The 26,813-nt window shown below is 38.8% G+C and overlaps 4 protein-coding genes and 1 long non-coding RNA gene across 11 annotated transcripts in view; 2 read left to right on the top strand and 3 right to left on the bottom strand.

Annotated features, from left to right (window-relative positions):
- Positions 1–241: 241 nt before the first annotated feature.
- Dph1 (diphthamide biosynthesis 1) lies at positions 242–6,877 on the bottom strand. 6 transcript variants are annotated; one of them, XM_022847025.2, is made up of 8 exons: positions 5,134–6,877; positions 4,548–4,801; positions 4,046–4,253; positions 3,561–3,685; positions 3,248–3,400; positions 2,794–3,037; positions 2,310–2,519; positions 242–2,034 (listed from the first exon to the last, which is right to left on the bottom strand). In XM_022847025.2, exons 2-8 carry the CDS (start codon positions 4,772–4,774, stop codon positions 1,873–1,875), a joined length of 1,329 nt encoding a protein of 442 aa, XP_022702760.1. In that variant the 5' UTR covers positions 4,775–4,801; positions 5,134–6,877; the 3' UTR covers positions 242–1,872. The 6 variants fall into 6 exon arrangements, with proteins under 6 accessions (XP_022702760.1, XP_022702761.1, XP_022702763.1 ...); XM_022847026.2 differs by having other exon boundaries at positions 5,288–6,877; XM_022847028.2 differs by having other exon boundaries at positions 5,339–6,877.
- A 119-nt stretch (positions 6,878–6,996) lies between these two features.
- LOC111268210 (uncharacterized) lies at positions 6,997–15,911 on the top strand. 2 transcript variants are annotated; one of them, XM_022847036.2, is made up of 14 exons: positions 6,997–7,360; positions 8,008–8,480; positions 9,132–9,282; positions 9,541–9,631; positions 9,911–10,017; positions 10,527–10,600; positions 10,720–10,936; positions 11,226–11,513; positions 11,686–11,893; positions 12,142–12,285; positions 12,466–12,647; positions 12,819–13,047; positions 13,358–13,570; positions 13,770–15,911. In XM_022847036.2, the coding sequence occupies exons 2-14, from the start codon at positions 8,084–8,086 to the stop codon at positions 14,673–14,675; spliced, it is 3,207 nt and encodes a 1,068-aa protein (XP_022702771.1). In that variant the 5' UTR covers positions 6,997–7,360; positions 8,008–8,083; the 3' UTR covers positions 14,676–15,911. The 2 variants fall into 2 exon arrangements, with proteins under 2 accessions (XP_022702771.1, XP_022702770.1); XM_022847035.2 differs by having other exon boundaries at positions 6,997–7,571.
- LOC111268213 (uncharacterized) lies at positions 12,393–13,405 on the bottom strand. The gene is made up of 3 exons (XR_002685074.2): positions 13,264–13,405; positions 12,774–12,888; positions 12,393–12,499 (listed from the first exon to the last, which is right to left on the bottom strand). It is a non-coding gene; the product is annotated as an uncharacterized LOC111268213 (long non-coding RNA).
- Positions 15,912–17,261: 1,350 nt separating the features above from the next.
- Positions 17,262–26,808, top strand: LOC111268209 (uncharacterized). The gene is made up of 15 exons (XM_022847031.2): positions 17,262–17,313; positions 18,168–18,597; positions 18,859–19,009; positions 19,220–19,313; positions 19,682–19,836; positions 20,052–20,125; positions 20,403–20,622; positions 20,800–21,078; positions 21,174–21,387; positions 21,690–21,920; positions 22,067–22,242; positions 22,590–22,818; positions 23,040–23,252; positions 23,644–24,271; positions 24,499–26,808. The coding sequence occupies exons 2-15, from the start codon at positions 18,228–18,230 to the stop codon at positions 24,777–24,779; spliced, it is 3,315 nt and encodes a 1,104-aa protein (XP_022702766.1). The 5' UTR covers positions 17,262–17,313; positions 18,168–18,227; the 3' UTR covers positions 24,780–26,808.
- The window catches only part of LOC111268211 (uncharacterized), a 157,945-nt gene continuing 152,938 nt past the window's right edge, over positions 21,807–26,813 (bottom strand). Inside the window, exon 9 of the transcript XR_002685072.2 lies at positions 21,807–21,897. The gene's annotated coding sequence lies outside the window, so the exon portion shown is untranslated. The remainder of the gene's footprint in view (positions 21,898–26,813) is intronic.

Here is a 26,813-nt window from a genome sequence, read left to right as displayed (position 1 = left end):
TTTGCGCAACCAGACAATTATTTTACAACGCAAACACAACACTGCACAGTATCTTTACTCTAATGAATCAATTTTATCGTGCAAGTTTACCGATAATTATAGATTTATACCGGAAAGGACGCTCTGAGCAACGGATCGTCAGATCAATGTGCCTATTCATATGAGCATTGAATTTAAAACGCGTATCTTTTTGCCATCTTGTCGCGATTAGCTATAGAGATATTAGAATCAAGGCGAAGTGTTGACATTTTTATTTAGAAAAAGAATATTTATTTTTTTTAATTTAATTACAAAACACAATATATAATAGTGTGGCACATGCTCCGTTGTGTTTGCATCCTTGACGCTACACTATTCATGAAGATCGTTTAAGCATAAAACTCCCATCCCTTTCTATACTACACCTATAGCAACTGGCCGCGCATCAAAGCCGAAGGAAGTTCTCCTCGACGAACCGATACTGCTTTATTAATAAATAGTATGTGACGGCGTACGTGAAGCTAGGTGGACCTTATGTAAATACATGTAACCGATATGCATCGATTTGAAAATTAAAAACGAAGTATTATAGATATATTGTCTTTATGCTATTACTATTAAAAATAAACAACGTAGGTAAAGCTGACTAACTCATAAAAACGGTTTACTATCACTTCTTTTTCCCTGTGTATGAAACGACTGACTACTTAGAAAATGTACTCTAAATGCTCTGCTACGTCGTATTGTACTTATGCCGAAATATGGGATGATATTTCAAGATTAATCTTTTAGTGTCAATCGATCCCATTGTCATCAGATTCATCAGAATCATCACGATGGTTCGGCGTCCTCAAAGGCGTGCAGCTTCTCGTCTAGATGCCAACAAAATTAGGAATGCATACAAATAACTCGCGCAGACTACAAGGGTCAAAGGACGCTGATTTCCACTAATAAGTCATCTCTTTGGACAACGTTGGAGCAACGCGGCAATATCAAAATGCGAATAAATTCAAAGCATCTGTTTATTATTTACCTATAACTCTGTTTCCCTCAGTTGCTGTTGTTCTCTAGTGACTCGAGGTAACACTCAGACCTGTTCTATTTGTAACAGCACGCGACCCTAGTGCCGTACCTGTCTCGCTTTGAAGCATATTTTGCGTACACTTGTTCACGCAACATAATTTGCACAGAAATACACGTTTGTACATTTGATGATATATCAGGAAACTGTGTGCAAAGTTGATTGAATTTAGCAGTTCCCTTTTCCTGGTAGATAAAATATAAAGCACCCATGCCTTCACTAGGTAAGTACAATCAATGGCATACTCGATCTGGCATCTAGTTAGATCATTTCCTACATAATTAAAAATCGTTTTGCAAATATTATCAGTAACGTGTGCCTTTTGGACAATATCAATATTCCAAACCGAAGATGAAAGAAAGCGTGTCGCGAAAAATGTCACACGTAAGACACAATACGCAAAATGTCGTATGTAAGGCCCACATGTTTCGCACTTATAAATAAATCTGCAAAAGTCCATTATATTTTAATAGCACAGCTGTTATCTTTCTAACTTCAAAAGTAATCATTCTCCTATAGATACCTAATAAATACTTTGGAGAGTATTTATTACCATTCAAGCAAGCTCTTACAAAGACAATCTTGACACAATCACCAAGTATTTGCTGTTCGACGAACATGGTCGGCGCGACCACAGACCAGCTGATTAAAACGAGAAAGCGCTTTTAAATAACATGCCTAGCCAGCTATAGGCTGGACGTTTTAAATTTGCTTGTTTTTATTTTCAAATAAATTTGACCTAATTAATAGACTTATTTTCGATGGTATTTACTGTTTTTACTAGATTGAAAAAATACATTCTTCGTGAACAACTATTTGCAGGCACAATCTGTACAAAAATTAACACAAGGACTTTTCACTTGTGGTGCCGAGCGTTTTTGCTCTTTAGGGGGTTCCGGTTTGTAATTTGGTGTCCAAGGTCCAAGACTGTTGCGGGAATAAAAATCCATCGGATAATTTTTCTGCCACTCAACCTAGAACACCGAAAATGTTGTTTAATGATTTTTCTAGACGTATTTATTACTGAACTAGAGATATTAAATACGACGGGTACAAACATTCGATCTGCCCCGTTGTGGATAAGGAATGACTTTTACTAACACAAGACATTTAGAGATAAACATTTTCTGTGTGCATTTGACGGTACGTATTTGTTAGATCTGCATTGAGATGACTTTGCAGGGGCGTAAATAATCTATACACATCTGGGCTACAACTAGTAGAAAAATATGAACTTTAATAAACACACCTTCTGCAGAACGACATTGAGTTCGTAGGGCGTTAATAATGGCGTCTTAAAGGCGAGGCCCCAGTCAATGGAAAGTCTAGGACATGATGTCTGCACCCAGGCGCCAACGTCGCTAAACAGTTCCAATTTTTGTGGAAATATTTCGCTTAACAACAAACGGATCAGGATCTTTCCTTTTGCTCGGATCGTCGTCTCCAACTCATCAAACACCTAAAGAAATAATAAAAGATATAAAGTTGTGAAAAGCACTTTGCATAGTGAGTCAGTGCCATGAAAGCGTTACTGACTACACTTTCTAAAAGAAAATCAGATAAGTGAGTGCCGTCTTTTTAAGCATCTTAATCATTCCAAGAGCCACCAGATATCAGAAGGCAGCCTTTTGGGAACATCAAATTTGTTCTTAAATAAACAACAGTTAAATGTTTGACTTAAAATTGTAAGGAAACTCAAAGGTCGGTAAATACGTAAGATTAAAATAACTAACCTTTACAGATCCCTGTCTTCCAAGCGTACCAAGGATTATACCAAACGTCCCTGCATCAGCCGCTTTTTGAACAGCATCCTTGCGAACAGATAACATTTGTTCATAGTTATAAAGTTCCTCTGTAAGCTGTTTGTCGTATGGATCATATTTGTACGCCTTTAGGCGGTGGTTCGCGATCATCGCCGCCTCCAGATGGAAACGACCGTCGCCAACGTACAAAATTGCGTCCGAATCATCGCTGAATCTAATTACCGAAAAGCATACGATTCGTATTACTAGTTTTTGTAAGCACAATGGGGCGACATTAAATACGCCGTATTCTACATAGTTGCCTCAATAATTTAAAAGAAACATCAATATTATATATTATTATATTATATATATACTTTAATATTAGCAAAGAAACAACCTTCGAAGCTGTAGATTTGTTCATAATCCGTGTATCTACATCTACCTTGGAGACGTACATCCTAGGGTTTCGCCTGGAGACAGTGGTTTTGTTTGAGGACAAAACAAATGGAAGCCTTCATTCTTAAGCTGCTCAACTAAAGCTTGAACTGATGCGACAAACTGAATAGTTGAAACCACACCAATTCGCATATCAGGACTGAAAGTAAGAAAATGGAGAACGAATATTTTTACCACTTTTTTATTACTGATATTATGCACCGAGAAAGAATAGCCAATAATAAGAAGAAATATACCCTTATAGTAGCAAAGATGTTTAACATCAACACGAATTTCCCCATCAAGTTTATTATTATTACCTGAAATTAGCCTTGACGGTTTCCTTCAAGTGATGTATGTCGATCTTGATATCAACGAAGACATAAAGAACTTTCAAAGAGTCGTTTCGCTCTATAGGAATCAGGCACGAATGGCCATAGTGAACCTTCAACACCCCAAACATGAAACGACCTTAGGCAGGCTTGCATGTTGCATTCATGTTGTAACGGTTAGTTTAAAAAATCTAAAAATATCAATTTTATTATCCATTTGCGGATCAATTGCGGCTAATCTACTTTATAATAAATTATTACATTAATAGTTTCAATCTATCATAATGCAGTGTTAGAAATTGAACTTACGAAATAAAATAGGAAAAAATACACATTCTTATTTGTTAACTGCACTTAACCACTATTACCAACAGTAACAGGATGGTCAACAACAGAGCAGACATCTAGGAATATGTAAAAAGAACTAGGGCGTACCGGTACCTAAGGTAAGATCTAAATACCTATTTTCTTACAAGAAGGTCTACACAGAGAGCTTTTGCTCCGAGGTCATCAATACAACACGCCCCGTAGGTGACATCACCAAACACAATTGTTTGACATTCACTAAACTCTTCTAATATGTCGGCAATTGTGAGAGCGAATAGCAGCAGCCCTTCGGGCATCTGCAAAGCGACCTGCACAGAGCGCGCGCCCCCAAGCCCTGCGTGCAGCTGTCGAATTCTGCAATGCAACCAGAGTTCATAACGGCAATACTATTAATAAAATCTACTATTATCAATGCTGGGGTAGAAAAATCGTATTTAAATTACATAATTTACCTTATGTAACTTAAATACAGTGTGTACTACCATGTATCTTTAATTACATAATTAAAAAAATTAAGCTATTTTTTCTAAATAAATAAAGAGAAACATTCTGTATTGAATAATACGATAGGTGAAAACACAACATTTAGTTATGCATTATCTAAGTAAGTCGTAGATAAATTAGAGTGTCTACGTGGCCGATAGAGACCTGTGTACTGTCTTATGTATTTCAAAGTTGTAGTTCTTCGGTAAAACAGAGATTGCCGCTTGAAGTTTAGGACACAGTAATATCTCATCAGGGATGTGGTTAGCGCCTATCGGACGATGCGCAATGATTTTCGGAGTCCCTTTGGACACTACACGTGGCTGAGTGACGGGCACAAGTACTCCCTGATTCGGCGTTTCGAACGCTGACGAAGATATTACTGCCGCCATGCTCGTCGCACTCTATTCGTGGTTCATCTACTTGGGAAACAGAATAATACCCAATTATAAACGCTAAAATAGACTTTGATTATTAAGTTAACTAAAGCTGACAAGAATACCCTGTACTAACAACCTTATCCCTAGAAAAACCCTTTGCCGTATTAAAAAAACATCAGAAGACTAGTCTGAATTACAGACCAATAGACAATTCTGCTTGATATGTATGTTCGATATTGAATACTAAAGTGGTTGCAGTTCGTGACATAAGGCGCCATATTATTATTAATTATTGTTATTATTATTGGCGAAACATTATTGTTATTGCTTAATCACTGAAGGTTTGAAATAAAATTTTCGCTGCTACAAACCTATAATTTCAATCGGATCAACTCGCCCATTATGATGAACTACTTATAGGAGTGTTTTTAGAATCAATGTTATTAGGATAAACTATTTGGAGGGATGTTGGTTTGTATTTCATTATCTCAAGAGACAATAAATAATTTATTGTTTCAACCTTACTCGGTTCACAGATGAATTTATCAGGAGGTTCAGTGCTTTATGTGAACTCACGCTAAACAATGGGTCGTTTCATAATTTCTGTTTGACCTTGTTAGAAAACGAACTGAGACTACAGAATGTGATCAATGTTCTAATCAACTCATTAGTCATGAACCAAACTGTTCAAACAACGTCTAGCATCAAACAAACTGATTTTATCCAAACATTTGTTCCTCTGATCATTGCATCTCTATGGTTACGCGTTTACGTAAAAATTAATCACAATAGTTTCACACACGCTTATGTCCTAGTCGCCTGAAACACTTTGCCATCTAAGAAAGAGTTCTGCCATAAGAAACAACCACAAAAAATTTGATGATAGAAAAACCTATCGCACCATAAACAGAAAGCACATGGGTTTAACATCTGACCGATGGTTTATTTTCATGAGGATACGCATGTACACTTGACTAGTTCTAGGAATCAAGCGCACCCATTTCACTTGGCGCAAGCTTGATAGGGCTGCCACGCTATTATACATAGTTCACTTAGGGTAATCTCTGTTTGAATATAATTCCCTTTTTTCGCAAAAGAAATGCCGTTTTTTTATACAAATAACTACTTTAAACAACTTTTTGAAAAAGATAATTTCTCCTGGTTGAACAGATGAGTTGAACCACTAAAAGCTATTGAAAGAGCCAGTTTCTGTAGTTTCATCAGCTTATTCTTTCATTACTAGCAGAATCAGATTAGCGACCTTATCCTAGTTCATGTTCTAACTCTATGGAATTTTAGTTCTGTTCACGCTTACTCTAATAAAAGTTGTACTAAATATTAGAAGGACATTAGATAATCCATTGACTAAGTCATCAGCTTATTTATATTAATATATAACCTATATCTGCATTATGTACACGAGAAGGCAAGGAAAACTAAAAGTAACAAAAACTATTAACACCATTTCCTTACACGATAATAGCGAATTTCAATAAGAAGCTATTATTTTGCTAATAACAATGCCTAATATTAAAAAACAAATCTACAGTATTATGGTGGGTGTTTTGTGGGTGAAAATAATCTTCCGCCACATTCGAGCCTATATGTCGGATAAGTGTTCCTAGGTTTTTAGGAATGTTTTTTCAGAAGACACAAATGTAATATAAACATGTTGCTTAGCCTATTTTGGCCTGGAGTTCCTCAGAGTTTACGGTTCTGGAGTCTTTTTGGACTTCACTACTACAGAACCTGTGAGTAGTCCTCGTAGCTACGCACTCACAGATGTGATTTACATTTTTTGGATACCGACGTATTCCAATCATCTATAGATTAACAAGGCCATGCCTCGTTGAAGTATTGCTTTGATGTTCAACTTAAACATTTTTAAAACACAACTGCTCCTTCAAAATATTTCCGACCTTACGTAACTCCATCACGTCGTTTACTTATTATCTGGTATTATTCAGCCCTACCCATTTCATCGTAAACAGTATTACACAGATTATCATATCTAAACAAAAAGTATTTCTGGTTTCGTATTCAGCACTGCCTTAGTTGAGCTTTAGAAGGTTGGCCGCTTATTGCACAAAGCGAAATTTCTCTACGTGTTATTTCGAAGCTAGTCCACTTTAGTATGTATTCCTAAGCTTAATGTAGAATTGAACGTCTGCAATGCAGCTCAAAAATTGAGGGTTTCCCCGCGCTCTTCGAGCCTCTCTCGTCTGCTCTACCCTCACACGCCCTCTCTTATTGTTCGAGAGTGAATAACTGAGAACGAAAAACTTTAAAACCATTCGGTACTGTCCAGCGCGACTGGAGAAACTGCAGCCGACAACGGTTGCAACACTGGGTGATTCAAAACCCTCCTCTACCAATCAGCGCATCCATTCGGCACCCCCTCCCGAAAAGGAACACGACTCGCTCGCCGCGTTCTCTCCGCTGTTCGTTGTTATGATGGGCCAACACCATCCGACTCCCTCGGGGAGTTCGCTTGTCGGTAATACAACATAACAGTCAATCATATGTGCTCCGTGCAGCTGTATACCTTGTGTCGCGAGTCGCAGGGTGATGATTTGGGAACCCCCGGAGCCGAATTCTGTAAGGCAAACATAGCATTACAGAGTTTGATTGTGTTGTGAGAAGTAAACGGTTTGATGCATCTAATATGCAGCGGAACAATTTTCGGTGCTCAATGATATTCTGTGCGTCATTTACGAATGGGTGTAGGGAGCGGGCTTAGACGAGAAAGTGTTGAGACACAGAAAACGGTGAAAAAGAAGGAAAGCATAAGCGAGTCTAGTCCTTCTCAGTATGTAAACCTTTGATTCTATCAGACAATACAGAATTAGAAAGAATCGGCGTATGATGGGTTTTCGCGCTTTCGTGACGGATTTTTATTTAATAGTGAATTGAATTGTCAATGAGAGGCATACACCATCTGTGTACATGCGTTGATGCGCGCTCCAGCTATATCAAGTAAACGAGGCTTTCTGTGAAACTATTTGGATATATAACGGAGAGAATTGTAGGTCGTGCTTATTGTTTCTAGTTTGTCCTAAAAATGTAGGTTGTCCGATGGCAATCGAATCCTGTATGCGTATTGCTTATTTTTATATGACTTTGTTAGCGACATTTTTTATAAATCAAAACAACCCCCCTTACGCTCATTCTTCAACACGAGAGAATTTGTAAGTACTCTACTAATCACAAACCCAATATATCGTATTTATATACTCATATTCCAGCGAAGTTGGTACATTGCTGGGCGTCAAAACGTGAAGATTTTTTTGTAGATAAACTCACGACGTCTAACGCCTCACGATGTCGGAGGGACTTTCATGGCTATTTGAGGCATGGGGCTCAGCCCAGCACTCGTACCTGGCTTGTCCCCCAACACCACAGGCGCCAACGGCTCACAATCAACAGCTGACTGTACAGTCTCATACTGCCCAGACGCAAATCCCGCCCCAAGCACCACCAATTGCCCACGCTGCCCAAGCGTCGATCGCGCACACTTCGAATGTCCATGCGGGTTTGCCCCCAGTGCCAGCACCTCTTCATGCTGCCCCTCCGAATCCGTTGCCCGCACCAACGTCGCATATTAATACGGGTGCCCCACCGGCTTTCTTCTATCGCGCACAACGATTCGGCGCGAAGGGCCAACCACTCAGTGGCGTAAACTGGTGGTGCGATGCATTCGGTCCTTACCAATTGGAAGGTGATTTATTCATTCGTTCGTGTCAATCTTTGGTTTTTAGAAATGCTTTAGTAAAAGTACTCCTGTTTCACCTCAAATTTCCTCTTAAATATCCATCAATAACAAGTCTTATATGACGAATAAATTAATAAACAGTTAAAAATTTAACATCAACTTGAGTAATACATAAAAACCTAATAATAATAGAACCAATTATAGTTCGAGGTCAAGTAAAATCTTCTGATTCTAATAAAATTATGTTAAATAATCGATAAATACCGAAATCCCCTAATTTCAATAAAATAGCACCTAGATGTATTGAGCCAGTAACTTCTACATTAACTTTTTCACTATCAGTGTTAACAAGTATTTCGCTTCAGGCTATACTTTTATTTATGGTTAGTAATGCATGACTTTTAAAAACTGAAGTCAATATTAAAATTAAAAAAGTATTAGAGTTAACAGTTGAATGTACTTTGCAAGCTTATTGCAGAAATGTTGCCAGCTTAAATAATTTTGCCTAATTTATTATATATATTTATATTATTTTATATTATTATTATTATTATTATTATTATATCATATATATTTATAAAAAAATGTTAATTTAGCTTTCTTTTTCCGTAATTTAAGCTAACACGAATGGTACTGATCGATGCTTGAATTGTCTAGGCCAAAACGGGTGGCGTGGTGTCGGACCTTTCTTGATGCGTCCAGATCTCGCTAGCAAACCTAACGTACTCTGCTGTAGCAAAAGTCGCCGGAAAATCAACCCGTGTACAGCCAGAGTCAATCTCAAGCCTGATGGAACAATTCTCCGAAGGTTCGTACACAGTTGTTATTGTGTATCTGATATACATAATCATATCAATTGATTGCATGCCTATTTGCTAGCTTACGTTCATGTGCACAATAAATTGATATAATTATCATAGCTATTTACAGGATGATATGAATAGAGAGAAAAATAACCTTTTATTATAATTTCTATATATAATGTATATGATACTAATAATGCATTTATCGGGTATCTAATAGTGAATAATTATGACGAACTGATTAACGTCATGTGAAACTTTAGGCGTTATTTCCACAATCACCCTCCGGAACCCCAGATGCCCCAGCCACAAGAGGGTGAGCTTCAGTTGCCACCTGTGCCAACGTTTGAAGAGGTAAATACAGTATAAAAGTATGTTTTCATTGAATGTATATGCGCGTATAAGACCAAAGGAATCACTATTATTACCGATAGTTATTATAGTTAGTATTGGTTTTGTATGCAGACACTTAAGGCATGATCTGTTTGCCTTTTTGTTCGTTTTCTTTCACGACTTTTCCATTTTATCTCGAATTTCGTGTTCTGATACTATTGCTGCTCTTCTTTTTGTAATTTTCTACATTTTTGCGTGTTTTGTGCGCCCGATCCATCAAGTGTCATTCGTTCATTGTAGGTAGCTGCCATTGTTGCGACGACAAGGACATTGAAGGTCAACAAACCCGAACCGGAACAACCACAAACGATTCGAGTGTGGAATGAAGATAAAACTGAAATGGTTGAGTGCGTACAGCCTCGCTTCTAATAGTCATTACATTGCTTTGATTTTTGACATGGCTTGACTGATTATTTTTACGTATTTGTTAAAGCTTTGTATTCTTATTTTACGACGGAACTCTTCTTTTCGGAACTCGTGTGTATCCATTGTTATCAACCGCTTTTGCATTAGCTTTTTCGATTGCACTATAAGAACCATAAGTACTGTTATTGCCATTGTGGGTGATTGTTGTTGTTGTTTTTCTTGTTTTCGGTGGACTTCTTTTTAATCTTGTGAATCCAAGCCGGTTAATCGGAATTTTTCGAATCTGGAAATTTCATATTATCTTTTTCGAATCACACTACGTCGGATAACGCTGACCAAATAATTCTATGGGCAGCAATGAAACAGCTTGACGAATGCTAACATGAATGACAATCTTTATTAATGAGATGAACCCTATATATCAATCTACACAACAGTATAGTAGGAAAAATAGAAAGAGCACCAAGTAATTGATCGATCAAAATTTTAGGATCGCCGTAACCGTGGATAATAGGCAGGACATCGCAGACAAAGCTCAAGTGGTTGAAGTCAATGGAAAGAAAGGTGCGTTGACACTGATTGAGCCATCTGCATTAGTTGGCTGAAGCAAAACTGTGACGATTTGTCGTCATCGGTGACTCCATAATGTCTGACGTTTTTCTGTCGATTTTGTCCAATTTTAGTGATGCACTGCCCCGTTGTGTCGTGTTCTCGAAGTCTCGCGAATCGCGCCGCCCTTCACCAGCATCTATTCACTCACATTCAAGGCAATCAAAAGCGCGGAGCTGCCGGTCTTACAGATGATAAACTCTGTCCACTCTGTCGTGCTGAGCAGGGCTCTCATGAGAGTCTCGTTCGGCACATCGTCGATATGCACGACACCCGACTCGAATGCACGGAGTGAGTAGCATTTACGAACTACTCGGTGATTAGTATGCCGGGCTGCCATCCGCCTAATCGAAATAAAATAGAACGGAATTAATAGGTCTTCAAGAAATAAACGTTTGACTTTTTGCTTTCTTATCTTATTGAGATCAAGTCTTGTAGCACAGAAATGTATGTATACGTGGTCCTATGGAATGTACGATGTGTTTTTAGATTTGCGACCCTTATAGCCGTCGATGAATCTCTGAGGCGATGCTTGCTACACCTAGCTGGACTTACCTGTAACTTGCCTTTTTCTTTGCAGACACGAATTTGAGACAATGTCAGATTTCCAACAATGGAAGCGCCGCACGGAACAAGAGGACCTTTCATCGTTTGAGTTAGGGAGGTGGGGTAAAAGTCACTTTTGTTGCTGTCGAGCCGGTCGCGTGGAGCCGGGCAAGCACGTGAATGTACGAAGAACTCGATTAGGCTTCGAATGTCCTGCAGCTATGGTTGTTCGAACAGACAAAGCCCAAGGTCAACCCAGTCGAGTTAGGGTTACGTACTGGCGCACTCACCTGGGACACATACCCAGTGTGCTGGACGTCCGGTACGTGTTAGACTGGCCGAATAACTATGAGCAATCCTTAAACTACTAATGCTAGAGAGTAATGAAAACATACAATTGCCTGTCTGCATTATGAACTACAGTGTTGTTTGTACAGGCTTATGGTGAATTCGTATGTATTTTGTAATGTATTATTGCAATTTCTTTCTCTTAGAATTTTAAAGGAACAAAGGGAATGGATTGTGTCGCTTCTGGAGGCTGGGCATACAAATCGATCAATTGTTGCTCAAGGCGCCAGCCGATACTTCGGACCGCCGCTAAACAAAATCCACATGCTCACAGAAAGATACCTGAGAAGATTAGCGAGTGAGCTACAGGCGAGAACGGACAAGACTATTGGTCCGGGTATGATTGATGTCCCGGTAAGGATACAGCTGAAGCAAGGATGCTAGTAATAGTTCTTCGGTTTCTTGTATTCAAGAAAAAAATAAAGAAAAACCAATATAACAAAGGTCCCATAGTAGTTGTTTTAAACTAGTGCACGAAATCCCCCAAAATATATTAATAAATAAAGAAACTAGATAATCTTTATATTTATTGGACATTTATTATTCTACTTCACTAATCCATTATGTCTATATTATGTTGGCGGTCCATTGGTAAATTTTAGAAAGCGTACGAGTATGGTAATACGGATCAGCTGCGCTTGGCATTAGCGGATATGATTCACGAGGGTCTTAACCGTGAGGCTGACGAGCGTGCCCGGGTCGAGAGCGAAAAGGATTGCGGGGTTAATCGTCACGACGAGAAAATTGTAAATCAACTCCTAAACACATTCCTTGACCTCTTCTTGTTGTTACCAGATTTCTCAGTTTTAGGGTGCTTTGGAGATTACGGCAAAAACTATAATCACTATGATATATAAAATGAGTTTATTTATATCCTAGATTTTACCCTATTATATAACAATTTTCGTTGTCACTTGCGGTTGCAGTTGGGTGGATACGGAGTCCTCGAACATGGTCGCACTGGAAGATATCAAGTGGTAAAACATCGTTATGAACATATCAAAGGCGATCGACAGCATCAGTCCATGACAGTCGTGGTATTTCCACGAAAGACTGCTCACATGAGCTGCGAGAAGACGTGTCCCATTTGCCAAGTTTGCGTGCATAGGTGAATAACTTTAATGGTAGTTTACATAGTTTAGTACTATGTTCAAACTTCAATTACTCATTGAGCTCAAACTAGAGCTGTTAAGAAGAAAAAAATGTAAAGGACAAGCTTATTAGTAAAGTGTACCTTATAGTCCTTTTGAGTTACAAAGTGATGGTTAACGTATTTCAGGTATGGGTGCACCTGTAGCGCCTATATGCTTCACGATCGGATGTGCGTCCATATTCATCGTATTGCGAGTCTAAAAGGGAATCCCTCATCTGAGTATGTTCGTCCAGATATGATTAAAGAGGACACAATTGGATTGACAGAGGCGCTACGTCGTCTACAAACACTCAATCACCGAGAAAAAATGAAACCACTTTTGCCGCTTGCTGATGAACTATTCGAACTTATTAAGGTATTATTCTTTACTCTTAGCAAATATAATTTTATACGTGACTCACTATAGACAATGATGAACTCCTTAGGGCAGGTATTTTCTAAAACGTTTTGCAGAAATTCTAATATGGAGCCAACTCAAAAAAACAAGAGGCAGCCGTCGTAAATATTAACACAATATATATATATATATATATATAGTATTTTTATTGTTTCGGTAAAAGTTACATTGTACCATGTTAGAAACGCTGTTGTGACCAACTTTAGTTCGTTCCAAAATTTCCCCATTGAATGTGATTTTTTTTTTATTTATCGCTTGTGAATTTTAGGCTAATCGCACAGTGCATCCAGATCAGGTGGAAGCGTTTCTTCGACAGGGGCTCGCGATGATGAAAGCTCATCCGCAGCTGCAACCGACGCGCGATGAAGAAGCAGATCTGGGCCCGCAGCCCATTGACTCGGCCGAGGCCCGCAGATATATGCGATGCAAACACCCGGACAACCGTTCCTACAACGTTATCTCATCCAATTGGGACAGAAATGTAAGTATTTAGATTATCTCACACGAGCCTCTAACTATACCAGAAATCATCTATAAAAAAAATTCGGCTGCCTAAACGCAAATTAAAGAAATTAGGAGAGATAATTCAAAGATTTATAGCTATTCAATTTTGTCATGCTTTGTTAATAGTCATATCTTTGCGTGGCTTGCATTGCACTTCACCCTTTTAAAATGATTAGTGTATGATCGTCGGTGTGGAGCCGGGAACAACGAAGATCAAAGATGAACCATTAGACGAGGACATAAAGCCACCTAAAGTGCCATCTCCAGCGAATAAGGAACCCCAACGCCAACCCGCAACCGTGAAGTCTGTGGTCGTCAAGATGTCGGGTCCCCTGTCTAAAACTAGTCAGCAGGCTCGATTAAACCATCCTGTCGCTCCACGAAAGCGCTTCCCAGGTCAGGCCAACGATTCAGAGGCTGGACCATCAAAGAAAACCAAGTTCACTTCGGTTCAAGCTCCTGTTAGCGGACTGGCGGGAAAACAGGTGGCTGGTCGCCGGGGGAAGGATAAAGTTGTCCTTATGAAATCAAAACGAATTGTTGTAGTAAAACCGGACTCTCTTGGCGTTCGACCCTCCGGACCGTACTCGACAGGTCCAACACTTAGCTATAGTTATGCTACCTCAACGGCAAACAGTTTTACGCACACTCGAACTCCTAAAACATCTCATCGAAAAAATGCATCATTAAACAAGAATCAATGGACGGCAGCTGTGCAGCTTCCGCCTACGAGTCATACTCAATCTCAAGCAGACTTTGTCGTAATACGTCCTGGTGATTTAGGCATGTCCACTGGCGGTTCATATCATCAAAAAATAGTACCATCAAACCATCAAGTAAGTTCTGTACCACACGATACACAACAACCACAGCAAGAAGAACCTCAACAGCAGCAACAGCAACCGACAGAAAGCATAGGCGACGCCTCGTTCGAGGACGCATTCGAACAACCCAATCCAACGCACTCTGGTATGCCTCCGGGAGTGGAACCCCTTCGGCCGAAACAGGAGCCCGTTGACGAGAATGTCGTAAGTGGGGATGGCAATCCCAAAGATTCAACGTTTACCCTGACGCAACTATGAGCATCCACAGCTAGTGGCATTAGGTTATGATACGAAACACTGAATTAAAATTCAGTCACAGGAATGCAAAAGGACAACAAAAAGATGAACCTATGCATTACGTTCGTGTAGAACTGGCAGAATTATGGTGAAGTCCGATAGCCTGTACACGTTGTGCCACGTCTCTATAAAGCTTATGTGTCCATTGGACAATGATAATAACAACGATAATAAGTATAAATTTAGACTCCATCCAATACACTTGTGTTTTAAGCGCCACGTTCCGTATTTAGACTAAGAGGAGAAAGAACGTGATAGAAATAGTCATTTACTATACAATCTATAAACTGCATTGACAGTGTGTTTTTTTTTAGTAGCAAGTTTTCGGGAATGGTGCAACGAAACGTGTAAGGTTGAGCAACTCTGCAGAGTTTATCCATTCGAGTAGATCTGGTGACTAAACTTGAAAAACATAAACAATTTATTAGATGTGTGCTGGTTAGACTGATCAAGTACGCACATAAGACGTACAGATTATTAAGGTTTGGTAAAGTAATACGCAGGGTTTCATAGGATATCGATTTTGTCCATTTTGAGTGAAGTTTTCCGCCCTGGACTTGACTATGGTAAGCTTCACGCACTACTAAGTGTTGAATGGGCCACATATTTAATAAATACCATTTGATACGCAATGTGTTCAGGAACTTCTTGTAGAAATTTATCTTGAACATTTTTGTAAATTATACGGATAACAGCAACGACTGGCGTTCCTTGCGACAATGGCGTCTCAACTGAACTGTACAATGAAGACAGGAAAGCTTTTCTGTATTGATAATCATGTGTATATACATTCATGCAGTAGAGCGAAAAATCGAATGACGGGATACCAAATAACTTAGGTTAAATTTATACATATAATAAATCTTATCATATGTAGTAACTTGTATATGCATGAACAAGCTGCATGGACTGAGGTGCGAATGAACCAGGTGTAGACAGCCCTTTCTTATGAAATTCCCTACAGAAAACGTGGTAGATAGTTACGTTAAGAGTAAACTAAAAGAAGAAAATATTTCAATAGGGCATATTATAAAAGCGAAGAAGTAGTCACGCAGTTAATTTCTATACATTTCTCTTAAATGTGTAATATAAAAAAAATTATCCTAACTTATAATGAAATGATTAGGTACATGTGATATATATGTCAAAATATTTGTGAACACTTATCTGAAATAAACTGCGATTTTCTTTTTTTTTTGAAGAAATATCCTGCTTACTTGGTTATATCTTGGTTATATGAGTTAATGATACGGACAGTAAAGCTATTCCGAAAATTTAGGGATTTTACGAAAATTTACGAAATTTAGGGATACATGAGATGACCTAGGTTCGAAATCGGCCATAAACAAACTTACTTTGGTGCTAAGAGTTAGCAGTCTGAAGTAACGCGCAATGGAAGTACCGAACATAAAACCCAGAATATTAATTGGGTTCAACACCGGGCGTAAACGCAGTTCGTTTAACGCTAAGAGCGAGTTGTCCGAAGCAATGTTGAGTTGGATTAAAACTTGAAACATTTATTAGGTGCGGTAAATCTAGTAATCAAGTAATAAAAGAATGTTGGTGACGTAGGTTCTTCCATACCATAGTAATTAAATTATTTAAAATAACTTCAATATATACCAATAGGTTCTTCGCTTTTGTAACTTCCACTGAGTTGAAATTATAGAATATATTGCTAGTTGCTTCGTAGCTATCCTAATGGCCATTAGGAGACAATATAGGTAGGTTAGTATTCAATTAACCACTCCTTTATAGATCAAGCAATTTTAAAGCGCCCTTTATAAGACGAACCTCTTTAGGTGCCCAACATTATTTTATTGTGAAAACCGGAAATTAGTAAAGGATATTTTTTAAACATCATTCATGTTTCGCGAGCAAAAGGCCACATGACATTTTTTTAATATATTCTTTACACATGCTGCTTTAACGTTTTTGTTTTAAAAATTTGCGTACCTGTCAGTCAATAAACGTTGTCCGATTGACATACATATATAAGTTCATCGCTACAAACCACATTATCTTAATGCCTCCTCTTGACGTGTTACACCATTGCGTATATATTTTATAAATCGTTCGATACAATAAAAGTATAATTAAATACCTTCTGATGTTCACGCGAAGTATTTGTACTTTTTAGAATTTACAGAAAACGAAAAATGTTTGCTCAACAAGTAACACCAGGACTAATTCATAATGATTTGACGTGCGAAGCCAATGTTATCTAGTAATCACACGCACTTTATTCTATGTCAGCGCAAGTCTTAAAGTTTGGTAATGTAATAAAACACAACAATATTTGTACATTCTGTATCATGCAGATTCAATGAGGAGGGAACATTTTTCTTCGGCCCTATCAGATTTAGCTATGGAGGGTTCTAGTTATTGTGCATTTGAACATTTTAAATTTGACCGGGCCGCCGAGGGTCTGCTAGATTCGTAGCCGGTTCGAAATACAAAAAGAAAACATGCTGCTTCCTCATGCGCAACGTTCTGAACCATATGAGATTGTCAACAAGGAAAGAGGTAAACATATTCGATTTGCCTGTACTGACTGTGCATGGGTGTGCTGAGTGTGGTGTTTTTAAGATTAGATTTTGTAAGTATACATTTTGTATAAAGTAGTTTATCGGCGAATTGAATTTTAGCAGTGCATAGCCATCGACAATTGATGCGGCGTCTCGTGGACAATATTTACATTGAACAACGCATAAATTCTAGAAGATAAAATGGACAGAGCTGTACCTGGAAACGGGTGCTTGTAACTTCGTGTGCAATAATTATTCGCACATTTATTGAGATTTTAGTTGGAAAATTCGATGCAAAAGAGTCATTCTGCAAAAAAACCGACTTGAGGAGGTCAGTTGTCCTAAAGCGAGCTTCTGACATAGCATCAATCTATCTAGCTGTGGATAAAATAGCTTGTACAAAATCGATACCCAAAAACGTGATCATTAAATATTCCCTGGTCACCCAAAGGTAGCTGTTCCTAATAAACTGTGCCAATTTGAAAATTGTAATTTGTGTAGATAAATACATTTTAGTTGTTTATACACTGATACTCGAGAGTTTCCATGGCTCTGGGATTCGGCATCGAACCGTTAAGCCTTCAACAAGATTTTTTGATATGATGATATTAGTTGCGTCCAAAGCGGTCTTCTTGTGTGGTCTAAATGTTTTAATAATAATGCATATGAAGTCCTAATCTAAAGGTGAAAAAAGATATTTGAGCTGTGGGTCTATTGCTCTCGGTTACTGCATTTGTTAGATAGCCTTCTCACACTTTCAGGTGTTCAAGGTAACTGAGCGTTTTCTTCGATCCAGAGGATCGCTTTTTCCACTGATTCGAATGTTCCGCACATGTTCAAGTAGGCCGAGAGATAAAGAAAAAATCAAACTATTTGAGTAACCGGTTTTGAAAAATGTATACCAATCGTTTTTTTTTTTTCATAGGTCATAGGTAACTGAAAATTCTGATAGTGCATCATCCAAGCTGGAATTTCGCACACACTAATGTCTCAAGCACGAATCGTCGTTCATCGTTCCGAGGAGGGGGAATCCTATCCGCCAAAGGATGCTCGGATGTCAACATGGCCTTCGACGGTCGTGTATGAACACAACTATGGTGTAACGTACCATCCCGTGGAACCCCTTGTAAAACAAACAGTTCAAAGCGTTTCTGTGCCAGTTCAGGAAAACAATATTCTTACCCCAAACGAAGTGACCCACTTTCACAATGAAAGCAATAGAATGTCCACTTTCCCTGTTGAGAGTGAAGCACCACTTGCTTTCCTCTATCGGGTGAAGCGTTTTAATCCCAAGGGCGGGTCACTCTGCAATCTCCGATGGTGGTGCGACGCCTACGGCCCATATCAGCTCGACGGTAATTGAAAGTAACCCCAAATACTACTAACCCAGACATATATGATAAGTCTGCGTGCACTGGAACAGATTTTTTAAAGCTTTTGCTATTTGAGTCGGTAAAATGTCGACACCTACACCAATGCCTTACTCGTCTTTTAATGTGATTGAAAACAAAAGCAAATCGAAAATGCTTGCAAATATATTATAGCTTTCTGTTCAAACTATTATGAGGTACGAGTTACGTAAACTTCTATTCAACCTACACTGCTTGATCTAACAGACGGGACGGGCGAACATGGTCTTGGCCCATTTTGGATGCAGGCTGAGTCGCCGAGTAATCCATTCAACGTGGCGTGTCCTAGAAGTGCCAATAAGGCTAACCGATGTCCAGCTCGAGTCAGCTTGAAAGCCGATGGAACCTTCCATAAAAGGTGGGTCGTGTGTGAAAGAGTAAGAACATTTCTCTCGTACTGTTTATGCTGTTGTGAACAATAACATAACCGTACTCATTTGGACCAACATACAAAGCTGTTCAATGAAGACTGGCCCAGAACTGTTTACCTGTCTTTATACATCAAAAGCCATTCCTACCGATGTTGATTTGCCTACACAGAATGAACTGTTATATTTCATGTTTGCAGACGTCATTTCCACAACCATCCACCTGAAAATGAGATGCCACCGCCCCTCGAGGGTGAATTGCAACTGCCCGCACTTCTACCGTCTTACGATCAGGTAACAACTGATTTCCCTACCTACGACAGATCTATATTTAAAAAATATTTGGGCTCTTTAGGATTCTCTTTGTATATGTTTTAACCTTCTGTTAAGCCTAAACTTCGGAACCGAAAACAACGTAATGATTGAGTATGATACATGGTCAGAGATACTCACTAAGGAGTTATATATGAGCCAGTGGCGTTTTTTATTTCAGCATTTCCTTCGCTTGTCTCGATACAGATACCTATGGTGCCGAGTTACTATCTGCTAACGCCAATAATTTGTTTTTGATTGATAACTTAGTTAGTTACCTCTAGCTTATGCATACGACACATCTCGTTTAATAGCATTTATGTATTCTGGTTTTTTTTTTAACTGACTAGGTGGCCGCGAGCGTCATAACTACACGTGTCCAGAAAGCACACAGAGGTGAAACTACTTCTAGTACATTAGACCAGCAGTATCAGCGAAGCGAACCGCAATCTCAGCAACAAGCGATTGTCCAGTTGTGGGACGAAGGAGCCAAACAAATGACCGAGTGAGTTGGCTTTGTTATTTAATTTTTTCGATTATTTCGTCTCTAAAACTGGGTTTTTTGAAGAACAACCATATTTAATCCGCGCTATTTTATAGATCGGAGTTCTTAGTTCATCTTGGCATCAACAGGAAATACGCAGCGTGAAAATTAGCAGATTTGATCAGATATTCAAATATGAGATCTAGCTAGGTTTTTAATTTGACCATGTTTTTCAGGTTGGCAGTCACGGACAAGAACATTCCGAAAATCGCTGAACTTGCGCAAGTCGTCCAGGAAGATGGAGTAAATGGTTACAATTGCAAATTTATCTGCATGAATATAATCCATCACTTCTTGCTATGAACCTCTAGTGCAGTATGCTAAAGTCATATCATATATCATGTGTACATTTGTATAGATATTCTTAAGAAAACTTGACTATTATTGCTTCAGTATCATTCACATAGCAAAAATAAGCCCAAAAATGTTAATTCTAAGCCGCCGTTCTCTATTGACTAACCATATTAGCATTAATTGTACTTGTTAAGCATATAATTAACTACAAATTTATTTTCTAACCGTTCCAGTTATTCAGTGCCCTCTTACTCAATGTAACCGAAGCGTCGGAAATCGTTCTGCTCTACATAAGCACCTTAATACGCATCTTCACGAGTATCAACGGCGAAGTACATCTAGTCGTGGCTGTGACGACAAATTGTGTCCACTATGCCGAAGTAAAAATGATTCTTACGAAGATCTTATTAATCATATTGTTAACGACCATGATACGCGCCTAGAATGCACGGAGTAAGTTCAGCTATAACTGTGATTACAATAGAATATCCTAATAGACCTGGACAACTGACGAGAGACGTCCAAATTATCTTGCATTAAAATCTGATCTGTTTCGCACCATTGGATGAGTATGATGTCATAATAAGCATATGCAAGGCTATATTCATTCTGAACTTTGTGTATGAACAGGCACGAATTTGAAACAATGTGGGATTTCAAACAATGGAAAGAAAAAGTCGAACAAGAAGACGAAGCCATGTTTCAATTGGGAAGATGGGGCGCTGGACACTACAGTTGCAGTCGTGGTGGTACGAAGACTGTGAAGTCCAATCGACGACCTCGATTAGGTTTTGAATGTCCAGCAGCTATTGTGGTACACTCTAACAAAACTCACGGCCAACCCAGCCGCATACAGGTTACCTACTGGCGAACCCATATAGGTCACGCACCTAGTCTAGTGGATATTCGGTAAGAACAAAACACATTTTTTATAATTAATATTTTCTAGTGAGCGATTCGCGTCAAGCAGATTTGGCGGATGCTAAGTGTTTTTTTTTAATCAGTATGCCAAAGGAACACGTCGAATGGATCGTGTCCCTTCTCAAGAATGGTCATTCAATCCGTTCGATTATTGCATACGGCGCAAGCCAGTATCTTGGGCCACCGTTGAGCAAAATCCATATGCTGACTGAACGATACCTTCGGTACGTCATCAACGACGCCATGGCCAGTGCGGATAAAAAGAAAACAACACTGAAGTGCCCATCTGATCCACCTGTAAGGCTTTTAATATAATACTCGCTGCGCTCAGTACATAAAAGTATCTGCTTGGTAAATACGGACAGTCGTATGTCGTATGTAAAAGAATATGTCGACTGCTGTTAATAGAAATGCTCGACAAGAATTATGCCTACCCATTTGATGATTTAAAAAGCTTTATATGTAGCAACAGAAGCTCGTCTCTAAACGGGAGAGGCCTCAGGCTGAAACAATACAAAATATATTAATAAACAACTTTTTTAGCTGTTGTCGACCTCACTCTGACGTTATTTAATTCTATGTACTTATATACACCTTAGAAAGTCTACGAATACGGTAACGTCGACCAATTGAGAGTTGCCTTGGCAGGGATAATTCACGACGAAATGATACGTGAAGATGAGGCACTGCGATTAGCAGAAGAGGCAGCTTTTCCACAGGAGACAGGGCAGGTCACTGGAAAACGAAAGCGGCGGTCGACCAAATGTGTCCTCGATAATGATGAGGCCGATCAGTGGACGCGGGGACCTGCAAGGCATAATGATAAATGCGTAGGTTTCATCCACGAATGTCTTTATCTAAATTATAATTGCATATATTTGTAGTGTTACCCTATCATGTTGATCGGGCATTGAATCGTTTTAATTATTATTCTATTTGTATTTGTTACCCTACTTTTACATGTGGACTTCATTAGTTGACGGCGTACGATGTGCTTGAACACACGGAATCGGGCAGGTATCAGGTACTAGGTCATGGATATAAATCCATTCATAAAGGCGAACAACCATCAACTGTGGTGGTTTTTCCTAGAAAATCGAGCCACGTGTCATGTGAAAGGAAGTGTCCTCAGTGCCAAGTTTGTGTACACCGGTAAGTCATTTGGAACTGGAGTACTGATAAAAGATATTCTATTCACGTCTAATTGAACATAAAAATAGTTAAAGGTATTCTGGCTTTAAACGGCCTGCTTTTAATAATTGCCAAACCTAATTACTAAAAGAACAGATGCCAATATATAAACAGAGCTTGTCTAGCAAAGACCTAATGAAACGGCTAAGCCTGACTGTGACTAAAACAAATAAGTTCTTACTAAATAGTTTTCTTTTAGGATATTGCACTTAATGTAAGCCGGCACGAGATCATTTGTATTTTTCGTCTTGTTCATTTATTATATACTCGAAAACGAATTACTCTAACCAGTTATGTTTCTCGGTAAGATATGGCTGCACATGTCGTTGGTACATGATGCATAGCCGAATGTGCGCACATATTCATCGGGTTGCGAGCTTGAAAGGTGCTCCGTCTTCAGAATATGTCGACCCAACGGTCGCGGGGGCAGATACCCTGGGCTTGCAGGAAGCTCTGAATCGTTTACAGAATCTTAATCGGCGTGAAAGACTTAAGCCGTTAGAGCCTCTTATTAACGAGCTCTTCCAACTCATGAAGGTGTGTTGTATTGTATCATTACCCTCACTGTGCAAAGTCACCACACTATTGTTTATTTCAAATGCGTCGTCTTAACAATATAGCTCTTTGTCCGTTACCTAATATATTGTATAATTACGGTTATTAGCTAAACCGCATGTTTTTTTAACAGCATCATTCATAAAGGGTATGCGTATTTTGGTGTTTCTTTGTTCGGTCGTTTGTTACATACTTGATCGCAGAGCGACCATGGTGTCCATCCCGATGAGTTGGAGTCTTATGTTCGTCAAGGCATAGAAATGATGCGCCGTTACCGACCCATACAACTCACCCGTGATGACGAAGCGCTTCGGGGAATCCAGCCTCTTAAAGCGACGGAAGCTCGTCTCTTTTTGCGCAATCGTCACCCAGAGCAAAAGCGGTACAAGATTCTTGCGACGAACTGGGATATCGACGTAAGAGCCTATGCTAGTTGGTTCAAACGCTGCTACGTATAATACAGTAATTACATAATAACTATTATGTGTTTTATATAAACTTATAAAGATTAATTAATTCTAATAAATTAGTTTATTTTTTAGCTTTACGATTTTAGAATTATGCGTAATTTTACATATGTAATGTGGTGGTTGCATTACATATGTCACATTATAAAGCAGCGGATGCTTTAAACTCAGTAGGTGATATCTCTGGTACCCGATGCAATCCGTTTATTTACAACAGCATAGGTTTGACCACTATTACTATAAAACAACTACTCTCTGATCTACCAAACATAACATGTGAATTTAAGTGTTATTTTGTGTTTTTTAATACCAAGACGGCTTTTTCTTTTGTTCTTTTTAGCCAAAGGTGAGAGGTTGCAAAGGTGGCGTTATGGTCCAGATTGATGGTGTTTTTAAGCTGATTCCGACCTGGAAGGCAAGCTCGAACACTACACGAGCCTTAAATAGTTGCATGGATAACGCTTCGGTTTCAAACTCTGTAAGAACAAGTCAAGTGATGCCTAACAATAGTAATCCTTCAACTGCTCCAGCGACATCTTCAGACGAAACAACAACAGTTTACCAGTCGCAGGCTGTAACGATGACGACATCTAAGGAAGTGGCAAAATGCTCATACGTCTCAAAGAATCCTTTAAAAGAATCAACTGAGAAGCCAACTCGAAGGAAGCGAGCTGGATCTAGACAGTCCGACACGAGTGAAGATAGTGCCCGGCCATCAAAACGACCAACGTTGCAGAGCAAAAAGGAGCGGCCGCTGCCAGCTTTAATGGCATTGTCAGACAGCCTAACTGCCCATGGTCCCTCAGACAGGATTCTGCAGCCACAGTCCAGCCAAAGAAAGGTAGTCGTCGTGAAGATTGCAAGAGTTGGGGGCGAACATCCGGAGGTGAATCCCTCCACGTCTTCAGCTCTGCATATCTATCCTGAATCGACGAATGTAACGCAAGCACTCTCATTGTCAAACATAGGTAAGGTCAAAATGAGAATCTATAAAGTCTCAAACTTCTTTAGTAGTTACATTTATCACAATGTCGGCCCTTATTGCAGGTTATCATTATGTAAAATATCTGGAGAAGTTTGTGTAAAAAACCTAAATTAAAATCTGCACAAAAAGTTTGTCAAAACCCGCAGAACGGCAAGCCTGCGAAGATCTCTTTAAACTGATTTATGAGTTATCTTCTATCCTTGCTAATAGAATCTGCAGGTGAACACAGAAAAGCTACTTCTATAAGCATCTGTGTGGCCAAGAACCCGGCTTCAAGCGGAGAAATTGAAATGTCATCAGTTGACACGACCCTACGAACTTCACGTGCTAATCTCGGAGGACCAGCAGTTTTTGGGACACAGTCCAGTATGATAGGATCAGCTCACATAATTGTCGAAGGAACCCCTTTGATGGCATCGGGCAATCAACTGTTAGAACCCAGCGAAGAGGAACGACGAAATGGCGTCGACATGTTTGTGGCTCAGTTGTAATCTTTAGGAGACATACTTTCTTATGCTAAACAATGTGACAAATCTTGTCTAGTATCTAAATATGTGGAGTAATAATGTAGTTAAGCAATTTAGCACGTTAGTGAAAATGCTGGGTGCTACATAGAAATAACAAAAATTCATTTGATATGAAAAGATCGGCCTGCATCTTCTACAGTTAGTGTAAAGTATGAAAAGAGCGGCTTTCAACAACCTTTTGTAGAGAAGAAAGTGGACTTGGATGGCCACTTCTGTTGTAGCGTGAACAACGTTCGTACAAACATAAAGCGTTTTAGCATAAAAGCGCACTGCTTTTAGTGAATGGAGTGACCTGACGTTTTCGTAACTACTATGGTGACAAGGTTCTGTATAGTACATAACACAGGCAACTTACCTTGAAAACAAAGTGCTTTCAAAAGTGCCGTGTTGCATCTATTTGCATGTTAAGTCTTGTAAGGAACATCGCAAATATCACACTATTGAACATCTCATGTTTACTTTTGACTGGAAATGTGAAATATTTCATCTGTTTTTGGTAATCAATGCGGACGTACTGTCACACTAACAGTAAGCATCGATGATATGTAAAATCGATGAATTTGGTTCCATATGTTAATGCGGAATATAGTTAAAACGCCAAAACATATATGCAGTCAGTTTCACTAAAAAATGAGTCATTTTCAACAGTTCTAGAGGAACAGACTTAGGTTAGAATATCAAGCGACCATGAGCTTCTTTCAGGTTGGATCTAAGTCAGGTTGATATGCTTGTGATAAATATCTTCTACAAAAAAGTATGTTTGACACTATGATGTTGCAAAGCTTTTTTATTAGCTGTACAGCCCGAAAAAAATTATAAATCTTAAAGTCATCATGTACATATGAACGCGCCCTTTAGCTTTCCTGGTTGTCTTTCTGTGAGTGTCACACAATTATCCATATTATTGTGCATATTGAAAATCGGTATTGTACGGCCATAGAATTAAGCCATGGGCAATAGCAGTGGTAAACTATTGCTAACGCTTTTTTTGCATCCGTTAGCTGATTTTGTATAAGAGGAGAGTGGTATAGGCTTTTAATGCATTTTGGCTCAGAAATATGGCTTGTTTATGAGCCTAATGCACCTCAGCCGATGATACCTTGGCTCGTGAAAAACCCTTCGTGTAAATAGTCGGAACTAGACAATTCGCCTCAGACTCATTTTTGCATTGTACATAAACCCTGTAATATGCCAAATCTACAGCAGCCAACTAGTGTCACACTGTCAAATAATGTTCGCTTGATTTGTTTGTCACCTATTAATCTCCTCAAAGCTAAAATCACTTTAGTATAGATGACTTCAGTGGAATCTGTTTATTGAGGTAATTGGTCATTGTTTACACAAACAATTTTTTGCGACAGTGTTGCAGCATTTAATTATGTTACTTCCTATTGTTGCATTTTTGCATGATATATTCGTTAAAATGACGCAGACATTATTTTAGATTATCTAATGGTTGATTCTAATGATGACCCATCACGTGGCGTGAGAACCAATAGATACTTGTAGATTGTAGCTTACGTTTCGGCCAATATTAATCAAAACTATGCTCTCTAATTCCTATTCTCATAATCTGAAAATATTTTAGGTAGTAGATATTCGCTGTGGTCCAAATTAAACAAGGAAGCAGCTGATTTATTTTATTCTGAAATTCAGGAATCTAACTTACTTCTCAAAAAAGTTTCAACTTCCTTTATCTATCATGGTATCATCACATCAATGGAATGTGTGTGCTAATGTTGTAATGATAGAGGCGTGCTTCAAAAACGCCATCCGCAGTGAGTGTTTAACTGCCACATTGACACTCAGAAGTTTCAGCCCTGCAAGGAAAAAACTAAGTTCAGCGGAAATAAAAACTTAATACTTTAATTACAGGAAATGTTTTTCTAATATGTAGCTTACGTAATGCATATTATTATATTACTGAAAATATATAGCAGCGTATCTTTATTTATGTCAAAATAAATGTATATAAATATCTAAAATAAAGGTTTTTGA

The sequence above is a fragment of the Varroa jacobsoni genome, unplaced genomic scaffold (assembly GCF_002532875.2).
Source record: "Varroa jacobsoni isolate VJ856 unplaced genomic scaffold, vjacob_1.0 scaffold_1264, whole genome shotgun sequence".
Taxonomy (NCBI): domain Eukaryota; kingdom Metazoa; phylum Arthropoda; class Arachnida; order Mesostigmata; family Varroidae; genus Varroa; species Varroa jacobsoni.
This window is presented reverse-complemented; position numbering and strand designations above follow the sequence as displayed.

Excerpts from the sequence above, each read along its gene's own strand:
- LOC111268209 (XM_022847031.2), top strand. The coding sequence starts at position 18,228 with ATGTCTCAAGCACGAATCGTCGTTCATCGTTCCGAGGAGGGGGAATCC. Across the intron at positions 19,314-19,681 it reads TTCTACCGTCTTACGATCAG|GTGGCCGCGAGCGTCATAAC; the intron begins GTAACAACTGAT and ends TTAACTGACTAG. Across the intron at positions 21,921-22,066 it reads CAAGGCATAATGATAAATGC|TTGACGGCGTACGATGTGCT; the intron begins GTAGGTTTCATC and ends GGACTTCATTAG.
- Dph1 (XM_022847025.2), bottom strand. The coding sequence starts at position 4,774 with ATGGCGGCAGTAATATCTTCGTCAGCGTTCGAAACGCCGAATCAGGGA. Across the intron at positions 3,401-3,560 it reads ACCGTCAAGGCTAATTTCAG|TCCTGATATGCGAATTGGTG; the intron begins GTAATAATAATA and ends TCTTACTTTCAG. Across the intron at positions 2,520-2,793 it reads GAAGACAGGGATCTGTAAAG|GTGTTTGATGAGTTGGAGAC; the intron begins GTTAGTTATTTT and ends TTATTTCTTTAG.
- LOC111268210 (XM_022847036.2), top strand. The coding sequence starts at position 8,084 with ATGTCGGAGGGACTTTCATGGCTATTTGAGGCATGGGGCTCAGCCCAG. Across the intron at positions 10,018-10,526 it reads GATAAAACTGAAATGGTTGA|GATCGCCGTAACCGTGGATA; the intron begins GTGCGTACAGCC and ends TCAAAATTTTAG. Across the intron at positions 12,286-12,465 it reads ATCGTCACGACGAGAAAATT|TTGGGTGGATACGGAGTCCT; the intron begins GTAAATCAACTC and ends TTGCGGTTGCAG.